Genomic DNA, 20,068 nt, shown 5'->3' with positions numbered 1-20,068 from the left:
GAATAATAGAAGTAATTACCCATGCCTATCATGCAGATGACATATATCAGAATTTGAGATGCATATTGCAGACAAATTTCAGATCATTCATTTAAGTAGTTAGAAAATTAAATACAAAGTATGCTCAAAATGGAAGGAGGAAGTTGGAAAGTCAGTGCTAATAGCAGTACTACTTTGTATATTGGTGCATTTTAATACTCACAGAGTTGAGTGGTGTTAGGGTGAGAAATGGAATATTTTCCACATGGAACATCAAACAGTTTCAGATTAGGTTTTGCACAGATCAAAGCAAAATAAACTTCCCACCACTTTGACCCAATGATACGTGATGTCACCCAATGTGAGAGGAGCATTCTTCAACTGCACCAAAGTGAAATTCCCATCATTCTGACTGGGGTTAGACTGGACCTTTAAATTGACATTATGCATTACTTTAGATCTATGTAGAATCAGTGGAAACAGCCCACTACTTCATTTGAAACCCTCTATTTGATAAAATATATATTTTGTATGTAAACATATATTTTATAGCATATCCTGTGAGCCAATTCTTAATATTTAATATTGAGGGAAGATCATTCAGTTAAAATCAGCTTTTCTGTTGCTCCCAGGGCATATTGACAGAACATGTTGCAGGATTTGTAATCCCTGCCTGCAGATTTTACTCCCAATAAAGTCCATGGGCAAAAAAAAATCATAAACTCAGTGTGTGTAATTTTGCAAATTTGCATTTCCAGCAAATAGCAGGTGTGGTGCAGTGGACTTCATATTCCATACAAATTTTTTTATAGCTATTCCTGAAAGAGGCAAGAACATCTTATTCTGAAAATTCATTGCCGTCAAAATATCACTAGATTGAACTTTGGAGTCGGAAAGCGGTGTCAAATACCTTGGAAGTATTTAAATGACAATTGAATGTTGTAACAGGAATGCTGTTAATTTTGCCGAATGGCCTTTCCCATCAATTTCCCATCAAAAATAAGATTTTGGTATACTATTGCACCCTTAACTTTTTGATGTTGAATTCTTATGAATCCAGTCTCCCTTTTGTTTTGACAGAGTTCTGCTCAGTGACCTGATGACATCATCAAACTGCGGCAAAGTGCATTCTCGCGGTAAGAGACTCCACTAAAACTTGTGAGAACCATTTCTTTCCACCCACAGATTTCATGGAAATAATAAAATACTTTAAATAAACATAGAGTCAATTAAAAAGTGTTTTATTCTTTCAACTGGGAGGGTCACAGAACACAGAACAGTTCTATTTGCTAGGGGGCTGGGTGGCAATGCACTACTGGAGATGTACATGTCTCTCTCCCTTTGCCTGTTTATTTTACCTGGTGCCACTGTGAGAAGTTGGATACCTGCCACTCCCTCAGCTGCAAGTGACTTCATTTGGCTCCACAGTTTCATTTCTAAACAGAGGCTCGATGCAGCCTTGCGAGATCTAAGAAAATCTGTGCTCTCCACTACAGACAGAAGAACAAAGATCAGGTTGTTTATGCGTACAGTTCTTCCTCTGTTGGCTGCACTCTTCAAATGTAAGAGAGCCTTTAGCTTTGTTCCGACAGCATCTGAACATAATGGAAGAGGAGCAGATGTTCTCCTGCCTGAAAACAGCAACAGTACAATGACAGACAGATTTAGCCCTTGCTCTCTCTGATTTCAAAAAGTACTGCAACTATATTTGTCAGGTGTTCCAAATTTCAAAATACCAATTATTCTTATACACTCTAGTTATGGTCTGGCTTCAGCTTCATTTAATTTGATTAATTATAACAAAAGTGATAATTACTTATTGCAATTTTTGAGGAAGCAATGGTTTAGGATAAGTCATTTTGTGGAAACATTACCACTATCTCGCATTTGACCTTCAGAGAAGTTATTATTATTTATAGATGTCCTTTCAGTTGAGTTCAGTCACCTTAAATTCAAATAAGATTCTTTTCTCCTGACTAATATTTTTTCTCCCTTTTCTGTTTGTTCCTTACTGGTGTTAGAATTTCAGACTGATGAGTTTTCTCTAGTCCTTCCCCTGTGTGCCCATTATTCACACTGACAGTGAATATTTGTACAAAGGTAAAGTCACTATCCTCCCAGAGGATGATTCTCATCAGACAGAGAAGATTGGTGTTGGTTTAACCTGAGGATTACCACACCTCAGGCAAGGAGGGAGGTTGAGAAGGAGAGTCCTTCATGGTAACCATGGGAATTGAGCCCATGCTATTGGCATCATTTTGTCCTGTAAACCAGTCATACCGTCATAAGGTCATACAGCACAGAAGCAGATCCTTTGTTCCCACCAGTCCATGCCGAACATAACCACAAACTTAAGTAGTCCCACCTGCCTGCTCCTGGCTCATATCCCTCCATCCTTTCCTATTCATGTACTTATCTAAGTGTCTTTTTAACAGTTGTAACTGTGCCTACAGCCACCACTTCCTCAGGAAGTTCATCCAGCCAAATGAGCTAACGGACAACCAACTAAGGTATGGGCTGAAAGGGTTAAGGTTAGATACTGCATTAGCTCTATCTAGTCTGATGCTTACATGCACTTGGATGGGAAGATGGGGAAGCAAGGATTCCACTTCAAGATTCCGATGAGATCTGACATGTTATCCCTGGCCCTAAAAGTCTTAGTAATTACATCAAATAAGCCAATATAATTCGTACCTATTGTTATCATGCAATAAATTACATATTGTTGTTAAGATATCTGCCTCTTCTTATTCAATCTCACTGGTGGTTCATCATCTACCACTGTTAACCAAACATGTTCTTAGACCAAGTTTTGAAAGGTGAAATTTGTTTAAAATATTGTACCCCACCAAGGCCTGTTTAACTTGATTAATATTTTAAAAGAGGAGAAAGGAGCACTCTACTTGAACCATACCTGGTACTGGTTACTGCCACAGCAATTACAACAAACGTCAGTAGTCTGATGTGTAGGGAAGTATCATAATTAAAGTGGCACAATGATCTTGTAAATGATGTAGAGATAACAAGGTGTAGAGCTGGATGAACACAGCAGGCCAAGCAGCATCAGAAGGGTCTAGGCCCGAAACGTCAGCCTTCCTGCTCCTATGATGCTGCTTGGCCTGCTGTGTTCATCCAGCTCTGCACCTTGTTATCTCAGATTTTCCAGCATCTGCAGTTCCTACTATCTCTTGCAAATGATGTATGCCTGTTTCATGGAGCTGGATTTTGTACAACCTCACTGATGGTTTTAAATGTAAGGTGATAATTTTTCTCATTAGTTCCATGGGATGAAGGCATTCCTGACTAGGCAGCATTTATTGCCCACAGGGCAGTTAAAAGTCAACCACATTGCTGTGAGTCTGGAGTCACATGTAAACCAGACCAGGTTTGGATGGAAGTTTCCTTCTCTTAAGGATGTTGGTGAACCAGATGGATTTTTCTGACAATCAACAATGGATTCATGGTCATCATTAGATTCTTAATACAGATTTTTTTTTTGGAATTCAACTTCCACCATTTGCCATGGCAGGATTTGAACCTGGGTGCCCAGAATTCTATCTGGGGTCTCTGGATTAACAGTCCAGCAATAATACCAGTAGGCCATCACCTTCCCCTATAATACATTAAATATATATAGGCTTAGTGAATGAACAAAATTTAGTAGATGGAATATCAAGTAAGAAAATATTAACTTGTCCACTTTGGCATGAAAAATAGAAAAGCAGTATCCTATCTTAATCAAGGGTGTTGTAGTGATTTCTAATAATCAATCACAGGAGTCTTGAATATCGGTTTTTGATCATTTATTAAATTGAATGCTGGGCCAAAAGAGACTGTGAGAATGAGGCACCATACAACAAGACAGAAGCTCACCCACCATGACCTCCCTTAGACATTGTGTAATAGATGTCATTAGACCTTTCAAAGAGGAGTGCATTAGGAATCAGTGCTTCTAGAAGTAACCACCCATGTGCATGATATTTTGTGGAGAGATTTCAATCATCAGTTGATTTCTAGCAGAGGGTAGTGAGTAGAGATGAAACTCACCAAGGCTCTTTTCAGGTTCTGATTCTTTAACTCAGCCATTGAGATGTTTATGCAACATTAGCCAAGGACTTGGCGGGTTCTGTACTCGGCAGGAGACAGACACCTGCTTGTGGTAGCCTCCCAATTCCACAAAGAAAGGAAAGTTGCTGGAATTTTACATGTTATTATTTTCCAAAATAGTCATCTGTTTTCCACAAGAACTTTAATTGCAAATTCCCATGAGAAAAGCTATGGTTAAAAAAAAATTGACTTAAATTTTGACGTGATTATGGTGTAACTGCAGCAGGGGAAATTTTGGACCATTGTAAGATTCTGAGATTGTAAACCCCTTAAATAAAATGCAATTAATTTCAATGGAAATAAAAGTCAGGAAAAATCTAAAGTAGCTGTCAATTACCTTTATAATAAAATGTCTTTCTCCTCAGTGGTTAAGTGGTAGAATATATAGACAAAATCTTCCTATTTTCAGTTGTGTTTCTTTCATTGAGATTTGTGATACCTGGTCTGCCATAAATTGGAATGATATTTTTAACCCAAACTTCGACTCTTCACCTCATTGATTATCTACCTGGGCTCTTGGACAACTTTGTCAGGAAATCACATGGCCGGAGAGTCAAGTGCTCATTACTGCTGGGACACTCCAGCCTTCATGCCTACGGTGCCATAGTAAAACCCCAGCTTTGCATCCCTTGAGACATGATGTGAGACCATAAGATATTGGAGCACAAGCAGCCCATAAGTCTACTCTGTCATTCACGGAAACCATGGTTGACCTAATAATCCTTAAACCCACTTTCCTCCATTATCCCCATACCCTCAATTTCCTTACTGATTAAAAATATATCTATCTCTTGAATGCATTTAATGATCCAGCCTCAACAGCCCTCTGATTCACTCCCTTCTGAGAACAGAAATTCCTCCTCATCTCAGTCTTAAATGGGTGACCCCTGTATATTCTGAGATTGTGCCTTCTTGTCTACCAAGCCTGCATTAACACATCACACCTTTTCTAAACTAGAAACCTTTTGCCTCTATGCAGTCCATATCCCTCTATTCCCTGTCAAAATTCATGTATCTGTCAAGATGCCTCTTAAACATTGCTACTGTATCTGCTTCTAACACCTTCTCTGTCAGCAGATTCCAGGCACTTAACACCCTCTGTGCAATAACTTTGCCTCTCACATGTCCTTTAAACTGTAAGGTAAAAGCTATGTCCCCCAGTAATTGACATTTCCACCCCTGGGAAAACAAGACTCCAAGTATCCATGGCTCTCAATTTGGTAAACGTCTATCAGGTCGCTCCTCCCGATCCAAAGCTCAAGTGGAAACAAAAAGAGTTTGTCCAATCTCTCCTCATAGCTAATACCCTCCAAACCAGGCTACATCCTGGTAAACCTTTTCTGTACCCTCTCCAAATCCTCCTTGTAGTGTAGTTATGAGAACTGTACAAAATATTCCAACTGTGGCCTAACTAAAGTTCTATACAGCTGCAACATGACTTGCCAATTTTTATACTCTACATTCTGTATGATGAATACAAACATGCCACACGCATTCTTGACCATCTTATTCACTTGTGTTGTCACTTTCAGGGAACTGTGGACCTGTACGCCTAGATCCCTCTGTATGTTAATGCTTCTGAGGGTTCTGCTATTTCCTGTATAATGCGAAAGAAAAGTGTAGGGACTAGACAAATGAGATTGCTGTTCAAAAGAGATGGTGCAGACTGAATTTTCTCTTGAATGTTGTACTATTCCACAATTATCAATATAAAGACACAATTATATCCAGAACCACCGCTCAGCTTTGTGTGTTCTGCTGCAATCACTTTTCAAACCCCTGTTCATACTACTTTACCAGTAATGAATATAATGGAATCTGGAGAAATATGTGAACGTTTTCTGTTAAACACGTATACATAAAAATGCAACAACACTTTTCTAAATAAGCACACAAATTGTCAGGTTGACTCTTACCCAATGTTTTAAAAAAGTCACGGTATGTTACAAAACATATCCAAAATTTATAAATGTGTTTTATCAAAATGACAATAAGTTGCAAAAATATTACCATAGCAACAGTGTTCCAGAGCAATTGAAAGCAAAAAAAATGTTCAAGGCCCAAAATTATTTTCTGAAATTAATATACATTAAAATTTCACCCTTGAACACAACTTTCAGCTAGTCTGCAAATCCAATCAGAATGTCAAGAGTTCCTTTTAATTTTCTGTTGTCCCATGTCAGATATTCTTTATGATCTCTTCATCTAACATCTCAGATACGTTATGTTAAGTGACAAGAAAAGAAACTGTTTGCATTTTTTTTAAAATTCAGAATGTATTATTACAAAAAAAAAGCACTGGAATTGCAAGAGTGTTCCCTTGGAAGTATAGTTGTATACCTCACCAGTGCCATTGATGAGGCATACTTCAAAACAGACTGAACTTATACAAAGTTATCTTAATAGCAGCAACATTATTTTAATATCACAGCAAGACTAGTTGGTCACACACAACTTTGAGACATACAATTTACTAAAGTAATAAATTAAACTACTTGTGTTTTACGCATTCACACCATGGGAGGGATATATTGTCAGAGTTTCAAGTCCAATGACTCTTCTTTGAATTGGACTAGAAACATTAATACTATTTTTTCTCTCCACACAGACCGACAGACCTGCTGAGTTTCTCCAGCTGTATTTGACTCTTAAGGATATATTGGCCTCGGAGGGCCACATTTCCTAGATTGACACTTGAATTCTAAAGTCTATGCTAAAAGGGATTAAACAAATTACAGCTGCTTTCCCCAGAATTTGGACAGATAAGAGGGGTAATTTGATACCATTTTTCAAATTATTAGAAAGTACAGTCAGAGTAGGTTGGGAGGAGTTATGTTCAATTAGCTAGGGAATATAAAACAAGCATTCTATCTGGATCCATCATGGCTTGCTAAGCCAACTGCTGTGCCCAGGGCCGTAAAAATCTAGAGTTGTCAACACAGACCAGTTCATCAGGCAAACCAACCTTCCATCTGTTGACTTCATCTATAGCTCTTGCTGCTTCAGAAAGGCAGCCAACATAATCAAGGACCCCTCCCACCCCGGTTATACTGTCTTCCAACCTCTTCCATTGGGCAGAAGATGCAAAAGCTTAAAGACGTGAACTAACAGATTCAAGAACAGCTTCTTTCCCACTCTTATTCGACTTCTGAATGGACCTCTCAAATCTTGAATTTAATGTTGATCTTGCTCTTTGTGCACCTTCTCTGCAGCCATAACATCGCATTCCTCAGTCTGTTGTATTACCCCCAGGCACTTTGTACGATATGATCTGCCTGTACTGCATGCAAAACAACACTTTTCACTGTACCTAGGTATGTGACAATAATGAATCAAATCACTGGTGCATGTCAAAAACATTGAGCTGGACCTTTCAGGAGTCTAATTAGAAACTGGTTTCTTTATGAAGAGCTAAAAGTTTGTAACATTCTCCCGCAACTGGCAATTGATGCTAGATCGATTAATAATCGTCAAACTAAAATGGATACATACACTCTGGAAGGGTCACTGGACCTGAAACGTTAACTCTTTTTTTCCTTCACAGATGCTGCCAGACCTGCTGAGCTTTTCCAGCAACCTTGTTTTTATTCCTGATTTACAGCATCTGCAGTTCTTTTGGTTTTTATTTAAAATAGATACATATTTGTTAACCAAAAGGTATTAAAAGGTAGATGGGGTAAACTTGGGTATTTGGAAATGGTGTTAGATCAGCCACAAGCTCACTGAATGGTAAAATGTTTGACATGCAAGCAGTCTGCCCTTATTCCTGTTATGTAAATAAATATTTTTGCTCCTCAAAAAAAAGTATCAAAGCATTTCACATAGAATGAAGTTACATTGTGGAACAGTTATTATGGAGGAGGGTCACCACACAGTCAAATCCTCAAGCAGTGGGAAAAATGACCAGTAAAGTTGTTCTTGTTTGTGCTGGTCACAGGAGGAATAATTACAATGACACTGGTAAGATGTTTCAAAAATGACATGCTGTGGGTGCCTGCCCCTATCATTTCTCCTTACACTTGCAAAGACACCAACCAGCTTTTAATGGGTGACCTCCTCACACCACACACTGTTCCCAGAATTCCACTGGTGGCAGCAGGATGATGCCATTAGGTGGTCATTAATTTAAGGGTGTTAATGGAGCTCAGGGCTCCCATGCTGCTCTTGAGGATAGAACTAAATTCCTCTTAGATTAACTAAACTAAACCCACAAAAGAAAAACAACAATGCTGGCCAAGTCCCATATTTTATAACATACTTCTAATTTCTATTGTTGTGCCGTTGTACAGTTTCAAATGTTTGTGGTGCAAGTTCTGGAATTCTCTCTGCTTCTCCAATTTTTGCTGATCCTTTTTATGATGTTTGTTCAATTCTCCCTTTTGGTTTTGCTCAAGATGTCAAAACTTGAAAAGGATATTGACATGCTGGTAGAATGGGAGGATAGATGGCAGATGAATTTCAATGCAAAGAAGTGGAAGGTGATCCACTTTGGTACAAAGAAAACAAAATGGGGATAGCATAAAATGAAGGGTACTATTTTAGAGGGTATGCAGAGGAGACCTGGGTGCAAATGTGTTTAAATCATCAAAAGGTGGCAGAACAGGAAAAGACAGTTGGTAATAAAACATACAAAATTCTAGACTTCATCAATAAAAGGCAAAGATTTGGGTAGTTAGTGAGTCATACAGCACAGAAACAGACCCTTCAGTCCAACCAGTCCATGCCGAACATAATCCCAAACTAAAGTACTTCCACCTGTCTGCTCCTGGCCCATATCCCTCCAAACCTTTCCTATTCACGTACTTAATGCCTTTTAAACATTGTAATTGTACCTACATCCACCACTTCCTCGGGAAGTCAATTCTGCACGCGAACCACAATTTGTATAAAATAATTGCCCCTCATGCTTTTTTAAAAATTCTCTTTTATCTTGGCTGAAGTATTGCGTAATTTTCTGGATGGAACCCTATAGCGTGTGAACGTACTCAAGAAGGAGAATGTGCAGAACAGGTTTACTAGAATGGTTCCAGTGATGAAACACTTCAGTTATGAGGGAAGATTGGAGAATTTGGAACTGCTTTCCTTGGATAGGAGAAGACCAAGAGATTGGATTGAAGTTTTCAAAATCTTGAGTATAGATAAAGAGAAACTGTTCTCACTTGTGAATGGATCGAGAACCAGCAGGCACAATTTTAACAAAAAACGAAGTTTCTGGAAAAGCACAGCAGGTCAAGCAGCATCTGTGTTCCTCAGGAGTTCTGAGGAAGGGTCACCAGACCCGAAACGTTAACTCTGATTTTTCTTCACAGATGCTGCCAGACCTGCTGAGCTTTTCCAGCAACTTCCATTTTTGTTCCTGATTTACAGCATCCGCAGTTCTTTCAGTTTTTATTTAGGCACAATTTTAAAGTGTTTTGCAAAGCAAGCAAATGCAAGGTGAGAAAATCCTCATCACACAGTAAACGTTAGAGCCTGGAATGCATTGCCTGGTGGTTTGGGGGAAGCGGGTACAAGTGAGACATTCAAGAGGGCATTGGATGATTATCAAGATATAAACAATGGAGAGAATTTCTGGGGAAAAAGGAAAGAGATTGGCGATAAGTTGAATACTCAGAGACAGTACAAACATGAATGGCCTCTTCCTGCGCTAACAATTTTGATTCTATGGTTGATCATTTATGATCCCAACTGATGGAAATACTAGATAATTCAGACCCACAAATGAAATCTGGCTTGATGGATCATGTGTTTAATTTCTGTAGTTGGTTAACACGGTGGTTAGACATAAACATATTCAAACAAGGCTGCAAATTTTCTTTTAGAAAAAGAACAAGTTTATTACATAAAAGAAAAGCAGACAAAGCTATACATATATAATACAGTTAGGAAGATCTTAACACAAACATCAAAGTTTCAAATGGTTTCCCAACACCACCTGTTATAATGACTCAATCCCAAAGAAAAGTCACTCCTAACTCAGCTTTTAAACCTTTAGTTGATCTTTATCTGTCCAGTTCTTTTTAAAGTTTAAATGTAGAGACGATTTTAGGATTGCTTTCTGGGTTTCATGGTATGAAGCTTCCACAATTCTGAGACTCTAAATTTTCTTAGCTCTAACAACTTGAAGGTTTCTATCCAAATTTCACTGGTAAGAAACCACATCGCCAGGTCCCCTGCTCAGAGAAACTGTTCTACCTTCAGAACAAACTTTGAATCTTCTGCTCTGAAGTTAAGACTAAACTAGTTGCCCTAACAGGTTTATTCTGCCCACCATAAACCTAACAGTATAAAACATATTTCCCCCATTAATACCACAGGAGGTCTGTTAGGCAGTTGGTTTAAGTCATAACGTCTTCTTGGAAATGATTTATTTCGTTTACTATCCCAAAATTGGCTATGATCATTTTTGCGACCAAAAAACTTCACAGATTTAATTAAAACCCACCTGCCTTTTTGAAAGATCCAAATTCTAAAAATGATAAGATATATTACACAGTTTCCATCACATCAGTTGTCCCAATTTTGAAGAACATAAGAACTAAGAGAAGTAGGTAATTCGGCCCATCGAGACTGCTCCACCATTTGAGACAATCATGGCTGATCTCATCTCAGCCTCAAACTAATGCTAACCAAAAGCCTGTCTACCTCCTGCTGAAATTTACTCAATGTCCCAACATCCACCATACTCTGGGATAGCAAATTCTACAGACTCATGACCCTTTGAGGGAAGTAATCTCTCATCTATTTTAAATTAGTCCATGAGGAAACATCCTTGTCTACGTTGTCAATACCCCATTAGCTTCTTACATACTGCATCTGATCTCCTCTCATTCTTCTAAACTGCTCAATGCCGCTTCAGAAGACAATCTCCTCATCACTGATGGTTTTCCTTTGTAACTGGATACTGAAGTTGCTGACGCCCCTATGGAAACTTTGGGATGGTTTACTACATTAAATAATCCATGCAAATGAAAATCGTTTCATTCCTGACACAGCTGAAAAGGCAAGCTTTTGTTTCATATTTAACATATTATTATGTTTTATTTTAGAAACGGAAACAAAGAACATACTTCAAAAATATATTAAACAGCAGCAACTGCAACAGGGCAGTAAATCAGCAAAGGCCTAGTGTTGTTTGAATATTTATTTGATAAATATTCATAGCAAATCAGTTTTATTCCATGGTTGCTATTTTGCATTTCTTTTTGTTGAGGTAATATCTGCAATTTAAAACGAGAGGAAAAGAAAATTTAGGATCAGTTTAATACATTTCTAAATAGCATTTTAATTGGATTTGAGTGCAGGTCTGCTAGCTCGTGTTAAACATAAATATATGCAGATATACTCAGTAAAGTCGAACTTAAAAACAGAATCTCCAGAATGAAAGTACACAAAAATACTGAGCCAAACAGACAAGTTTATTTGATCCATGAAACTGAATTTACAAACTTTAACAAAAACAGAATTTGCTGGAAAAGCTCAGCAGATCTGGCAGCATCTGTGAAGAAAAAAATCAGAGTTAACATTTCGGGTCTGGTGGTCCTTCCTCAGAACAGGTGGGGGTCACCAAACCCAAAACATTAACTCTGATTTTTTTCTTCACAGATGCTGCCAGGCCTGCTTGGCTTTTCCAGCAACTTCTGTTTTTGTTCCTGATTTACAGCATCCGCAGTTCTTTCAGTTTTTATATACAAACTTTAATCCCAAGAATAAAGCAAGTTTATTTAAAATGCTTTAGTCCAAGGCTAGTCTGTTTCTTACCTTTTGGCCTGCATTTTTGACCATTTTGGTGATCTGGTGAAAGCTGGTTGGAGTATGGAAGATACCAGGGACACTCTGGCTGCAAATGACAAAGTATTCATACATGAAAAATGAATAAGATGACGGGGGATTTATTGAACGGTTGATGAAAATAATAAGAGACTCTTGGATTCTTTGTAGAGGTAGCTCAAAAATTAAATAGTATGTCATGTTTGGGGGGAAAACAAAGTTTAAGTATGTTTCGACCACAAACATAAAGCAAAATCATGTTGGGTTAGATAGCAATTACAAGTATTTCTCTTTTGAAACAGGGCACCTGGCAAGAAAGATAAATTAAACATCATCTTTGAACTTAGATCAGAATGAAAAATGGCAGAGAATATATGATAAGAAGCAGAATTAAAGGGATACTTGAATATGAGAATGTACAACAGCCTGAGCCTTGAGCATTCTTCTCTAAGTACAGAGCTGCTGTAGAATTCAACACTTTTGAATTTAAAAGGGACCTTTGGTTACGTTTTCCATTCTTTTTGATTTCAGGTTATCTCTGGGGCAGGAGAGAGCTCTACAAGAAACTTTAACCGTTTTAGACCTTACCTGTAGTCTAAAGGGGAGAAACCAATCAACCTGTCAGCAACATTATGCATGGAACAATGGGAAAGAAATTTATCTTGGGGGGAAAAAAAACTAAGGAGTTGAACGTCTTTCCCCTCAAAAAATAAACAAACAAACAGTTATGATATAAAATGGGATGCTGATTCACTATTGCCAATGCCTCATTATAGACATTTTTTTAAAATAAAAGTTGTTGACAGTATTTAACTATTGCTGGCCAGGCCATCCTAATTGCCCTTATGAAGGTGGTCAGCTGCCTTATCAAACTGCTGCAGTCCTTGGGGTATAGGTACACTCACAATTCGGTTAGACAGGATTTTCACCCAACCACAATGAAGGAATGGTGACATATTTCCAAGGTAGAATGATGTGTAAATTGGAAGGGAAATTGCAGGTGGGGTTTCCCTGCTGCCCCACTCTTTCTAGGACGGTGGAGATCACAGGGTTTGGAAGCTGTTATCAATGAAGTTGTGGTGAGTTGCTGCAATACATTGTGACCAATGAATAAGGTCAGAGAATGTGGAGTCAGGGGACAATTAGCTGAATGGACTGTTTTACTGGCTTCAAGTCAGAAAGCAGTGAATGGGAGTTACGTGTAGTTAGTTAAATCAGAGAGGGCGAAGAACAGAAGTGATTTTCCACAAGAATCGATGCTGGGACTATGACTGTTCATGATTTAGAATAACAATTTTAACAACGGAATCAAAAAAGCAATTTTTAAAATTTGTAGATCACATCGAATTGGCTGGGATAACCAAATCCGAGGAGGATTGCAAAAAAATATGCAGGAGGACATAGATAAACTTGAAGAATGGTTAATTAATTGTTAAATGAAGTTCAGCATAGACAAATGTAAGGTAGTACATTTTGATAGGATGAAAAGAAAAGTCACCCTTCCACAGAAGAGGCAATTCTAGGTAGCAGAGTAAAGGAATCTTGAAGTACAAATACACAAATCACTAAATGTTGTGCCACAGTTTAGCAAGGCCTGATAAAAGCAAATAAAGCACAAGTGTTTGTTTCTGGAGGTAAAGGATTGAGAAATAGGGAATTTATGCTTAGATCAGCATCAAATCTTAGTTAGATCACAGAGTGCTGTGTGTAGTTTTGAACAACAGGTACTGGAGAGGATCTACAGAATATTTACAAAGATGGCACCAGGAATGCCTGGGTGTATATTTCAGAATAGGACAAACAGGCTGAGTCGCTCCTTCCTTGATAAAGTGACTTTAAGGAATGACTTTATAGAAGCATTTAGAATTATGAAAGATTTTGGTGGAATGGATGTAGGAAGTTTTTTTTAAACTCTTCTGGGGAAAAGCACAGCTCAAGGCTATCAATACAAGATAATGAAGAAACCAAATAACAAATTCAAAAGAAACTTCTTTACACAAAGAGAGAGCAGTGAGAATATGGAACACACTACCACAGGGACTAGTTAAAGTAAAGAGTATCATTACATTTAAAGGGAAGCAAGACAAGCATTTGTGGGAGAACAGAACAGATAGCTATGAATTAGACAAGAAAAAAAAGAGAAGCTTAAACACCAATATAGATTGGTTGGACGGGATGGCTTGCTGCTGTGATGAATATCACATAATATTATAAAAGACCAGTTTTTTTGCTAATAACTCTGTTTTCAATTTTAACGGCATTATTATTCTGTGCTGAGTTTCTATGTGTTATCTGCCTTGTGACAACTTTCACATGTTAATTGTTGCTAATTCACACCAGCAATGCAAAACACCAACATCAATAACTACCTAACCAGAATAGGTTACAATTAAAAAGGCAATTGCTGGGCTATCCGGTTTCAACCTTGTTACAATCAGGTAAGGAAAGTCTCCTCTTGGCTGATGGCAACAAAATATTTTAATTTTTTTTTAAAATTGGCACTTAGCTATCACACTGCAATTAAAACGTGGTTTGTTAGAAAAATGGAGAAAAATTACCAAGGTTCGTTCGAGTGAAAGAAAAAAAAAATTATATCACCTGCTAATTCTGGAAAAATAAAAATCAACATCAAACTCTGACATTAAAAGGGTACGTGCCTGATATAGACAGTTCAACGCGTCCATGCTGAGCAGATATCCTAAATTCATCTTGTCCCACTTGCCAGCATTTGGCCCATATCTGCGCCTCCACCCCCCCACCAAACCCTTCCAGATGCCTTTTAAATGTTGTAATTGTACCAGCCTCCACCACCTCCTCTGGCAGCTCATTCCATATACACACCACCCGTGTGTGTGAAAAGATTGCCCCTTCGGTCACTTTTAAATCTTTCCCCTCTTACCTTAAACCAATGCTCTCTAGTTTTGGACTCCCCTTTCCTGGGGAAAAGGCCTTGGCTATTCACCCAATCCACGCCAATCATCACTTTATAAGCCTCTACAAAGTCACTCCTCAGCCTCTGATCCTCCAGGGAAAATAGCCCCAGCCTATTCAGCCTCTTCCTGTAGCTCAAACCCTCCAACCCTGGCAGCATCATTGTAAATCTTTTCTGAACCCTTTTAAGTTTAAAAACATCCTTCCTATAGCAGGGAGGCCAGAACTGAATGCAGTATTCCAAAAGTAAATTATGTTTTACAGTGGGAGCACTAAATATGGAGTTGTCTAGAATAAAAAAAACAAGAGACCTTGCACTCTCAGAAAACGAAGTGAAATCCAGTCACATGATAACTAATTTCCAATTACAGTATTGCATCCTCATTTATACATTTGGAGAAAAAAAGAACTGTGAGGGCTAGCACAGACAGTCCCCACTCACACGGGAGCAACAAACTATTCTTTTAAATACATAAACTGAATATGAACACAGAAATCCGTAAAGTACTTAACATGAAAAATAGTATGGCTCCCTTCCACCTTACTCTCCCTTTAGGGATGAGATCAAAATTTCAATTTCTTTTGGTGTATATTAAGCATTTTACGGTTTGGCAAAAAACCAAAGCATTACTCACCATGGGTTGCTGCCGATAACCTGTACTCTCTGTCTGAGGCATCATCAATGCAGGACCTGGATAGTGGACAGGGATTCCATAGGGATGTCCATAATTAATGTAAGGTGCACAGGGTGCATATGCCAGAGGTGGGTAAGGGGTAGTAGATGACTGTGAAAAGCCTGTAGCCTAAGAAGAATGTACAAAAAAGTCAAATATTTTACTTTGAAACTGTCAAATAGGTTCATGCAAATTTTATGCCATTGACTTGACATGTGCCTTGACTCCTTTTATCTTCTAATACCATCCTAGCACTTCTGAACAATATGAAATTTTCCATCAGTCCAGCCAATCAGTAATGCCATTGAATTGCCTGCTTCCAAGTTAATTCAGGCTACATTTGCATCCCTCACAAGCATTTCAAACCTTTAATTGTCCCTGCAGCAGTGTATTTCAAAGATTCAAAAACAATACTCACAAATCCTGATGCTGCAAATTAAGACAGCAGTGTGCTTCACACTTGGGATTTGTAAGTAGCAGCATTGAATATTAATGCCAACCAAGTCACATTACAGCACAAGATATAGTAGGAGAATTAGGCCGCTTAGTCCATTGAGTCTGGTCCACTATTTGAAGTGTGGCTGATATGTCTCTGAACCCCATTCTCCTGCCTTCTCCCATAACCGAATGATCCCCTTAAACAGTAAACCTCTACAAGTTATTAACTAGGTTTATGCTGGAGTCCAAGTATCACAGAAAATGCCAACACCCTGGAGATGGTAAAAAGGGGGTTTTCTAGGATGATACAAGGGATTCTGAGGTTTTACGTCCTATGCAATCCTATATCATTGGCAGAACTATGGATGAAAGACCTGTTTGTGGGATTAAATTGAACAGCCCTTTCAAAGAACTGGCATATTCATGAGGCCAAATGAGTTCATTCTGTGCTAAAAGATTCCATTTTGCTTCTTTTCCACTTTTGTTTCTTTTAAATACAAAAATAAAATATTCCGCCATTCCTATTTTCTCTGAATAAGAAATTGAGATACTAAATTAGGAAAGAAATTCAAATAACATGGTGAAAAATATCAGAGTTGGGTTGATGCTGAACTCAAATCAGGCATGATCTTATTAAAAGTGGGGAAGGCTTGATGGGCCAAATAGGCTTCTCCTGTTCCTATTCCTTGTGATTCTGATGTATGGTGTAAATGTTAATTTCTGTTTGTGGGGAGAGTGGGGTTTTACCACACTCAGGATCAGATTGTAGACTCTATGCCTTATTCCTGGATTCAGGTTGGTCGTTCCTTCAGTCAGGCAGTCAAGGCCAAAACTAAAGCTATGGTAGTCCTTCACAGGGGCTTCACATGCCACTCCAAAAACAAAAAGGATGCAGTTTTTTTTTCAATTTTTTTTTAGTGGGGGCATGGTGTGGAAATAAAAACAGTATCGGTGTTTCTCTTGACAACACTTAATAGATTTGTCATCTCTTCCCTTGGGATCATCTCTTTTCCAAGGACAGATTATATCAGCTTAGCTACCAGAGAGATGGATCATCCACTTCAATGCCTTTCCCTCTCACTATCATCATATCCCTTTATGACTGGCATTTAGAAATCTTTCAACCACTACTTTAAAACATATGCAATGAGTGATTTTCCACAATCCTGAGATACTGAACTTCAACAATTCACAATCCTGAACGAGACAAGATTCCGCTCACTGCAATCCCAAGTCATGACCGCCTTACTGGGGAGCTGCGTCCCCTGGTTCCCAATGACTCAACCAGGAGAAACATCATACCTGCATCTGTCCCATCTTTTCTTTTGCACATTTGAAAAGCCTTAACGAGATCACTTCTGATTTGGGCTGGCGGTGAATTATGGTCCTTGATTGACCACATAAGAGCCTTATTGGCAGTAAGAAAACTCCCAACTGGACTACAACTTAATGGCAGAAGTGGAAATGAGACAAGTATCCCTCCAGGACCACCTCACCCAATTATTTGCTCTTTTTGGTACTTTTCTTACCACTTCTGGGGAGGAGATAATTGTGCTCCATGTGCTTATATAACAACCCTCCTAATTTATGCAGTCCAGACTCATCATAGGCACTAACCATATATCATGTCCACTGATAAAAACGTCACTTCCAACATAGGGTCATACAGGACGGAAACAGACTCTTTGGTCCAACCAGTCCATGCTAAACATAATCCCAACCTAAACTAGTTCCACCTACCTGCTGCTGGCCCATATCCCTCCAAACCTTTCCTGTTCATGTAGTTATCTAAGTAAGACCCTTTGCAAGACAGTGTTTATAACAGCAAAGAGCTGGGTAGATTGGAACTTCAAATAATGGTATTTAATTTTTCAATGAATTAACACAGAACAGGAATATGTCTTCTCAGCATTCAGCTGCATTTTGCAGTAGCGGTGCTCACATCCACCACTTCCTCAGGAAGTCCATTCCACATGTGAACCACAAATTGCCCCCATGTCTTTTTTAAACTTTCTCTCCAGTCAACTAACATATAATCCAGGTTGGTTCTTTGGTTTAATTTACCAGATTTAGCACACCTCGTTAAACTGCATTTAAATTAATGACTGATCTGACAGGTGAGCACTGTCCAGGCTTGGGGGTAATGGGCAGAGCGGTGTGGAGTCCTGTGGGGCATTGCAGGGAAGGACAGAGGGATGATTCGCGGTTGGGTATTCTGTCCCAAACTTAATTCCGATGGAAAGCAGAAAGAGAGAGGCATCAGGTATGTCACCACAGCCCCTAATTAGATGTCCTTCCTGCCAACTCTAAGAGCACAGAATTGCACTCATGAAGCCAGTGGAAATAAAAATTTGGAATGATGTCAAGCATGCTGTCAATTGTCCATGACCCTGTTTTACATAAAGTCAAAATCTACCCCCCAAGCTTCAGTAATAGCTGGGACTTTGAATTTGGGAATTAATAAATGCCCAAATAAATCAACAAGTCAAAAGGAAGTGTATTCTAGCTGTTCAAATTCAAACAGCATTTAGCACAACACAAATTTAGCACAACACAAATTTTTCACATTCGAATATGCAGCTGAATGTCTAGAAGACATATTCCTATTCTGGGTCAATTGATTGAAAAATTAACTGCCATTGTTTGAAGTTCCAACCTACCACCCTCCTCCAAAGACACTGACTATCAAATTATGGCAAGAGCAGATAAAGACTGGACAAGCGCATGAGGGCAGCGTGAGGTTTTAATCATGACTGCCACTTAGTCCAAGGCTCACTTGTTTAAAATGGCTTGCTGATGATTAAGCAATTTCCCATGCTGTCTGTGAATGCCTCCTAATGGGCAGCAGTGACAGAGGACATTTAGGTATTGTTGACTATAATAGCATCAGGGTCTCAGCGCCAGTTGAGCCATCCTAGTTATTTTATCTGCAGAAGTTGTCAAAGGTCACAAATGAATTACAAAAGTTAATGGTACAGTAATCTTTGCTATCTATTAAGATTACCTCGGATATACAGAAATAGCTTTGCAAATGAAAAATGTAGATAAGTACGTACCCTGAGAAACAACTGCAATCAAATATTCTTACAGTTTCGTAAGGGCAGTGACTCATGCTGGGAGACTTGTTCTAGAGATATCTGTAATGCCTTGTAAACCTCACTGAAAATGTTAGTTATCGGTTAAACCGAGTGGGTAAATGATTTGATCATGCAATAACATCATGGCCAAGTACCTAAATTACTCTCACTCATTCAACATGGGCCTCACTTTATTTGGCGTTGGAATACACAATGATTTCGTCTCTCACTCATAGTCAGCTTATTGGTTCTAACAGTAACCACCAGAAGTTGCTCCTGACTCTGCATTCAGCAAAGACCAGAAACAAAAAGACAGAACCTTATCAGGCCATATGACTCAGCTTCAGAACATTTTACTCCCCAAAGAATAATGAATGATTGGAACAGAGAAATTCAAATCCATAGTGGGCTGAGTACATTTTTAAAAATACCTTTATAGGTTTTTTAACCAACACTGATTTTCCATCATATTATCATATGGCTGGATTAATAGATAGCAAAGGTAGCTGACATGGTCATTTTATGAACACATTATATCACGGTGCTATTAGATAGCACAGATGTCCCATCGTGATCTAGTGAGTAAATGTTTCACTTGGCACAGCCTGCCAACTAGATATAAAGGTTCATTTGTCTTGCAGCTAGTTTAGTTGTGTTGAGGATGTGGTTAATAACCCTCAGTAGTTTCCTTCTAAGAAAAGAATGATTAATAGCACAAAGTTTTATGTTAAATCAAGATCCATTTAACCAATTCTTAATATATACTTGTTTTATTAGGTGCTATTTTCAAAGGCCTCACATGTTACCATTTTAATCGTATGGTCCCCTACCTGCTTTTTCAGCTTCTTCCCCAGTAAGTCTTTTTCTTTCCTTTCCTTGATAAAGTCTTCCTCATAAGTCTTAAGCTGTGATTAAAAAAAAAAGAGCAAGGTTCCCCTCAGTTATGTTTGCCCACGTGATCAAAAAAGTGAGTGGAACATGAAACAATTGTTCATCAAATTGGCAGCATAGAAAAGCAGTTACTATGGTTATAATTGAATCAGAGATAGTAGGAACTGCAGATGCTGGAGAATCCGAGACAACAAGGTGCAG

General features: G+C 38.5%; 1 protein-coding gene across 1 annotated transcript in view; it reads right to left on the bottom strand.

Annotated features, from left to right (window-relative positions):
• Window positions 1–9,897: 9,897 nt before the first annotated feature.
• Window positions 9,898–20,068, bottom strand: part of LOC109912952 (TNFAIP3-interacting protein 1-like) — a 66,903-nt gene continuing 56,732 nt past the window's right edge. Inside the window, exons 9-12 of the mRNA XM_048604486.1 lie at window positions 19,807–19,881; window positions 15,423–15,590; window positions 11,848–11,926; window positions 9,898–11,306 (exon numbers count right to left, since the gene is read on the bottom strand). Of these exons, the coding sequence (XP_048460443.1) occupies window positions 11,275–11,306; window positions 11,848–11,926; window positions 15,423–15,590; window positions 19,807–19,881 (354 nt within the window). The 3' untranslated portion in view covers window positions 9,898–11,274. The remainder of the gene's footprint in view (window positions 11,307–11,847; window positions 11,927–15,422; window positions 15,591–19,806; window positions 19,882–20,068) is intronic.

This window comes from Rhincodon typus, chromosome 1, assembly GCF_021869965.1.
Source record: "Rhincodon typus isolate 14 chromosome 1, sRhiTyp1.1, whole genome shotgun sequence".
Lineage (NCBI taxonomy): Eukaryota > Metazoa > Chordata > Chondrichthyes > Orectolobiformes > Rhincodontidae > Rhincodon > Rhincodon typus.
Note: the sequence above shows the minus strand (reverse complement) of the source record. Positions and strands in the feature narration are given on the sequence as shown.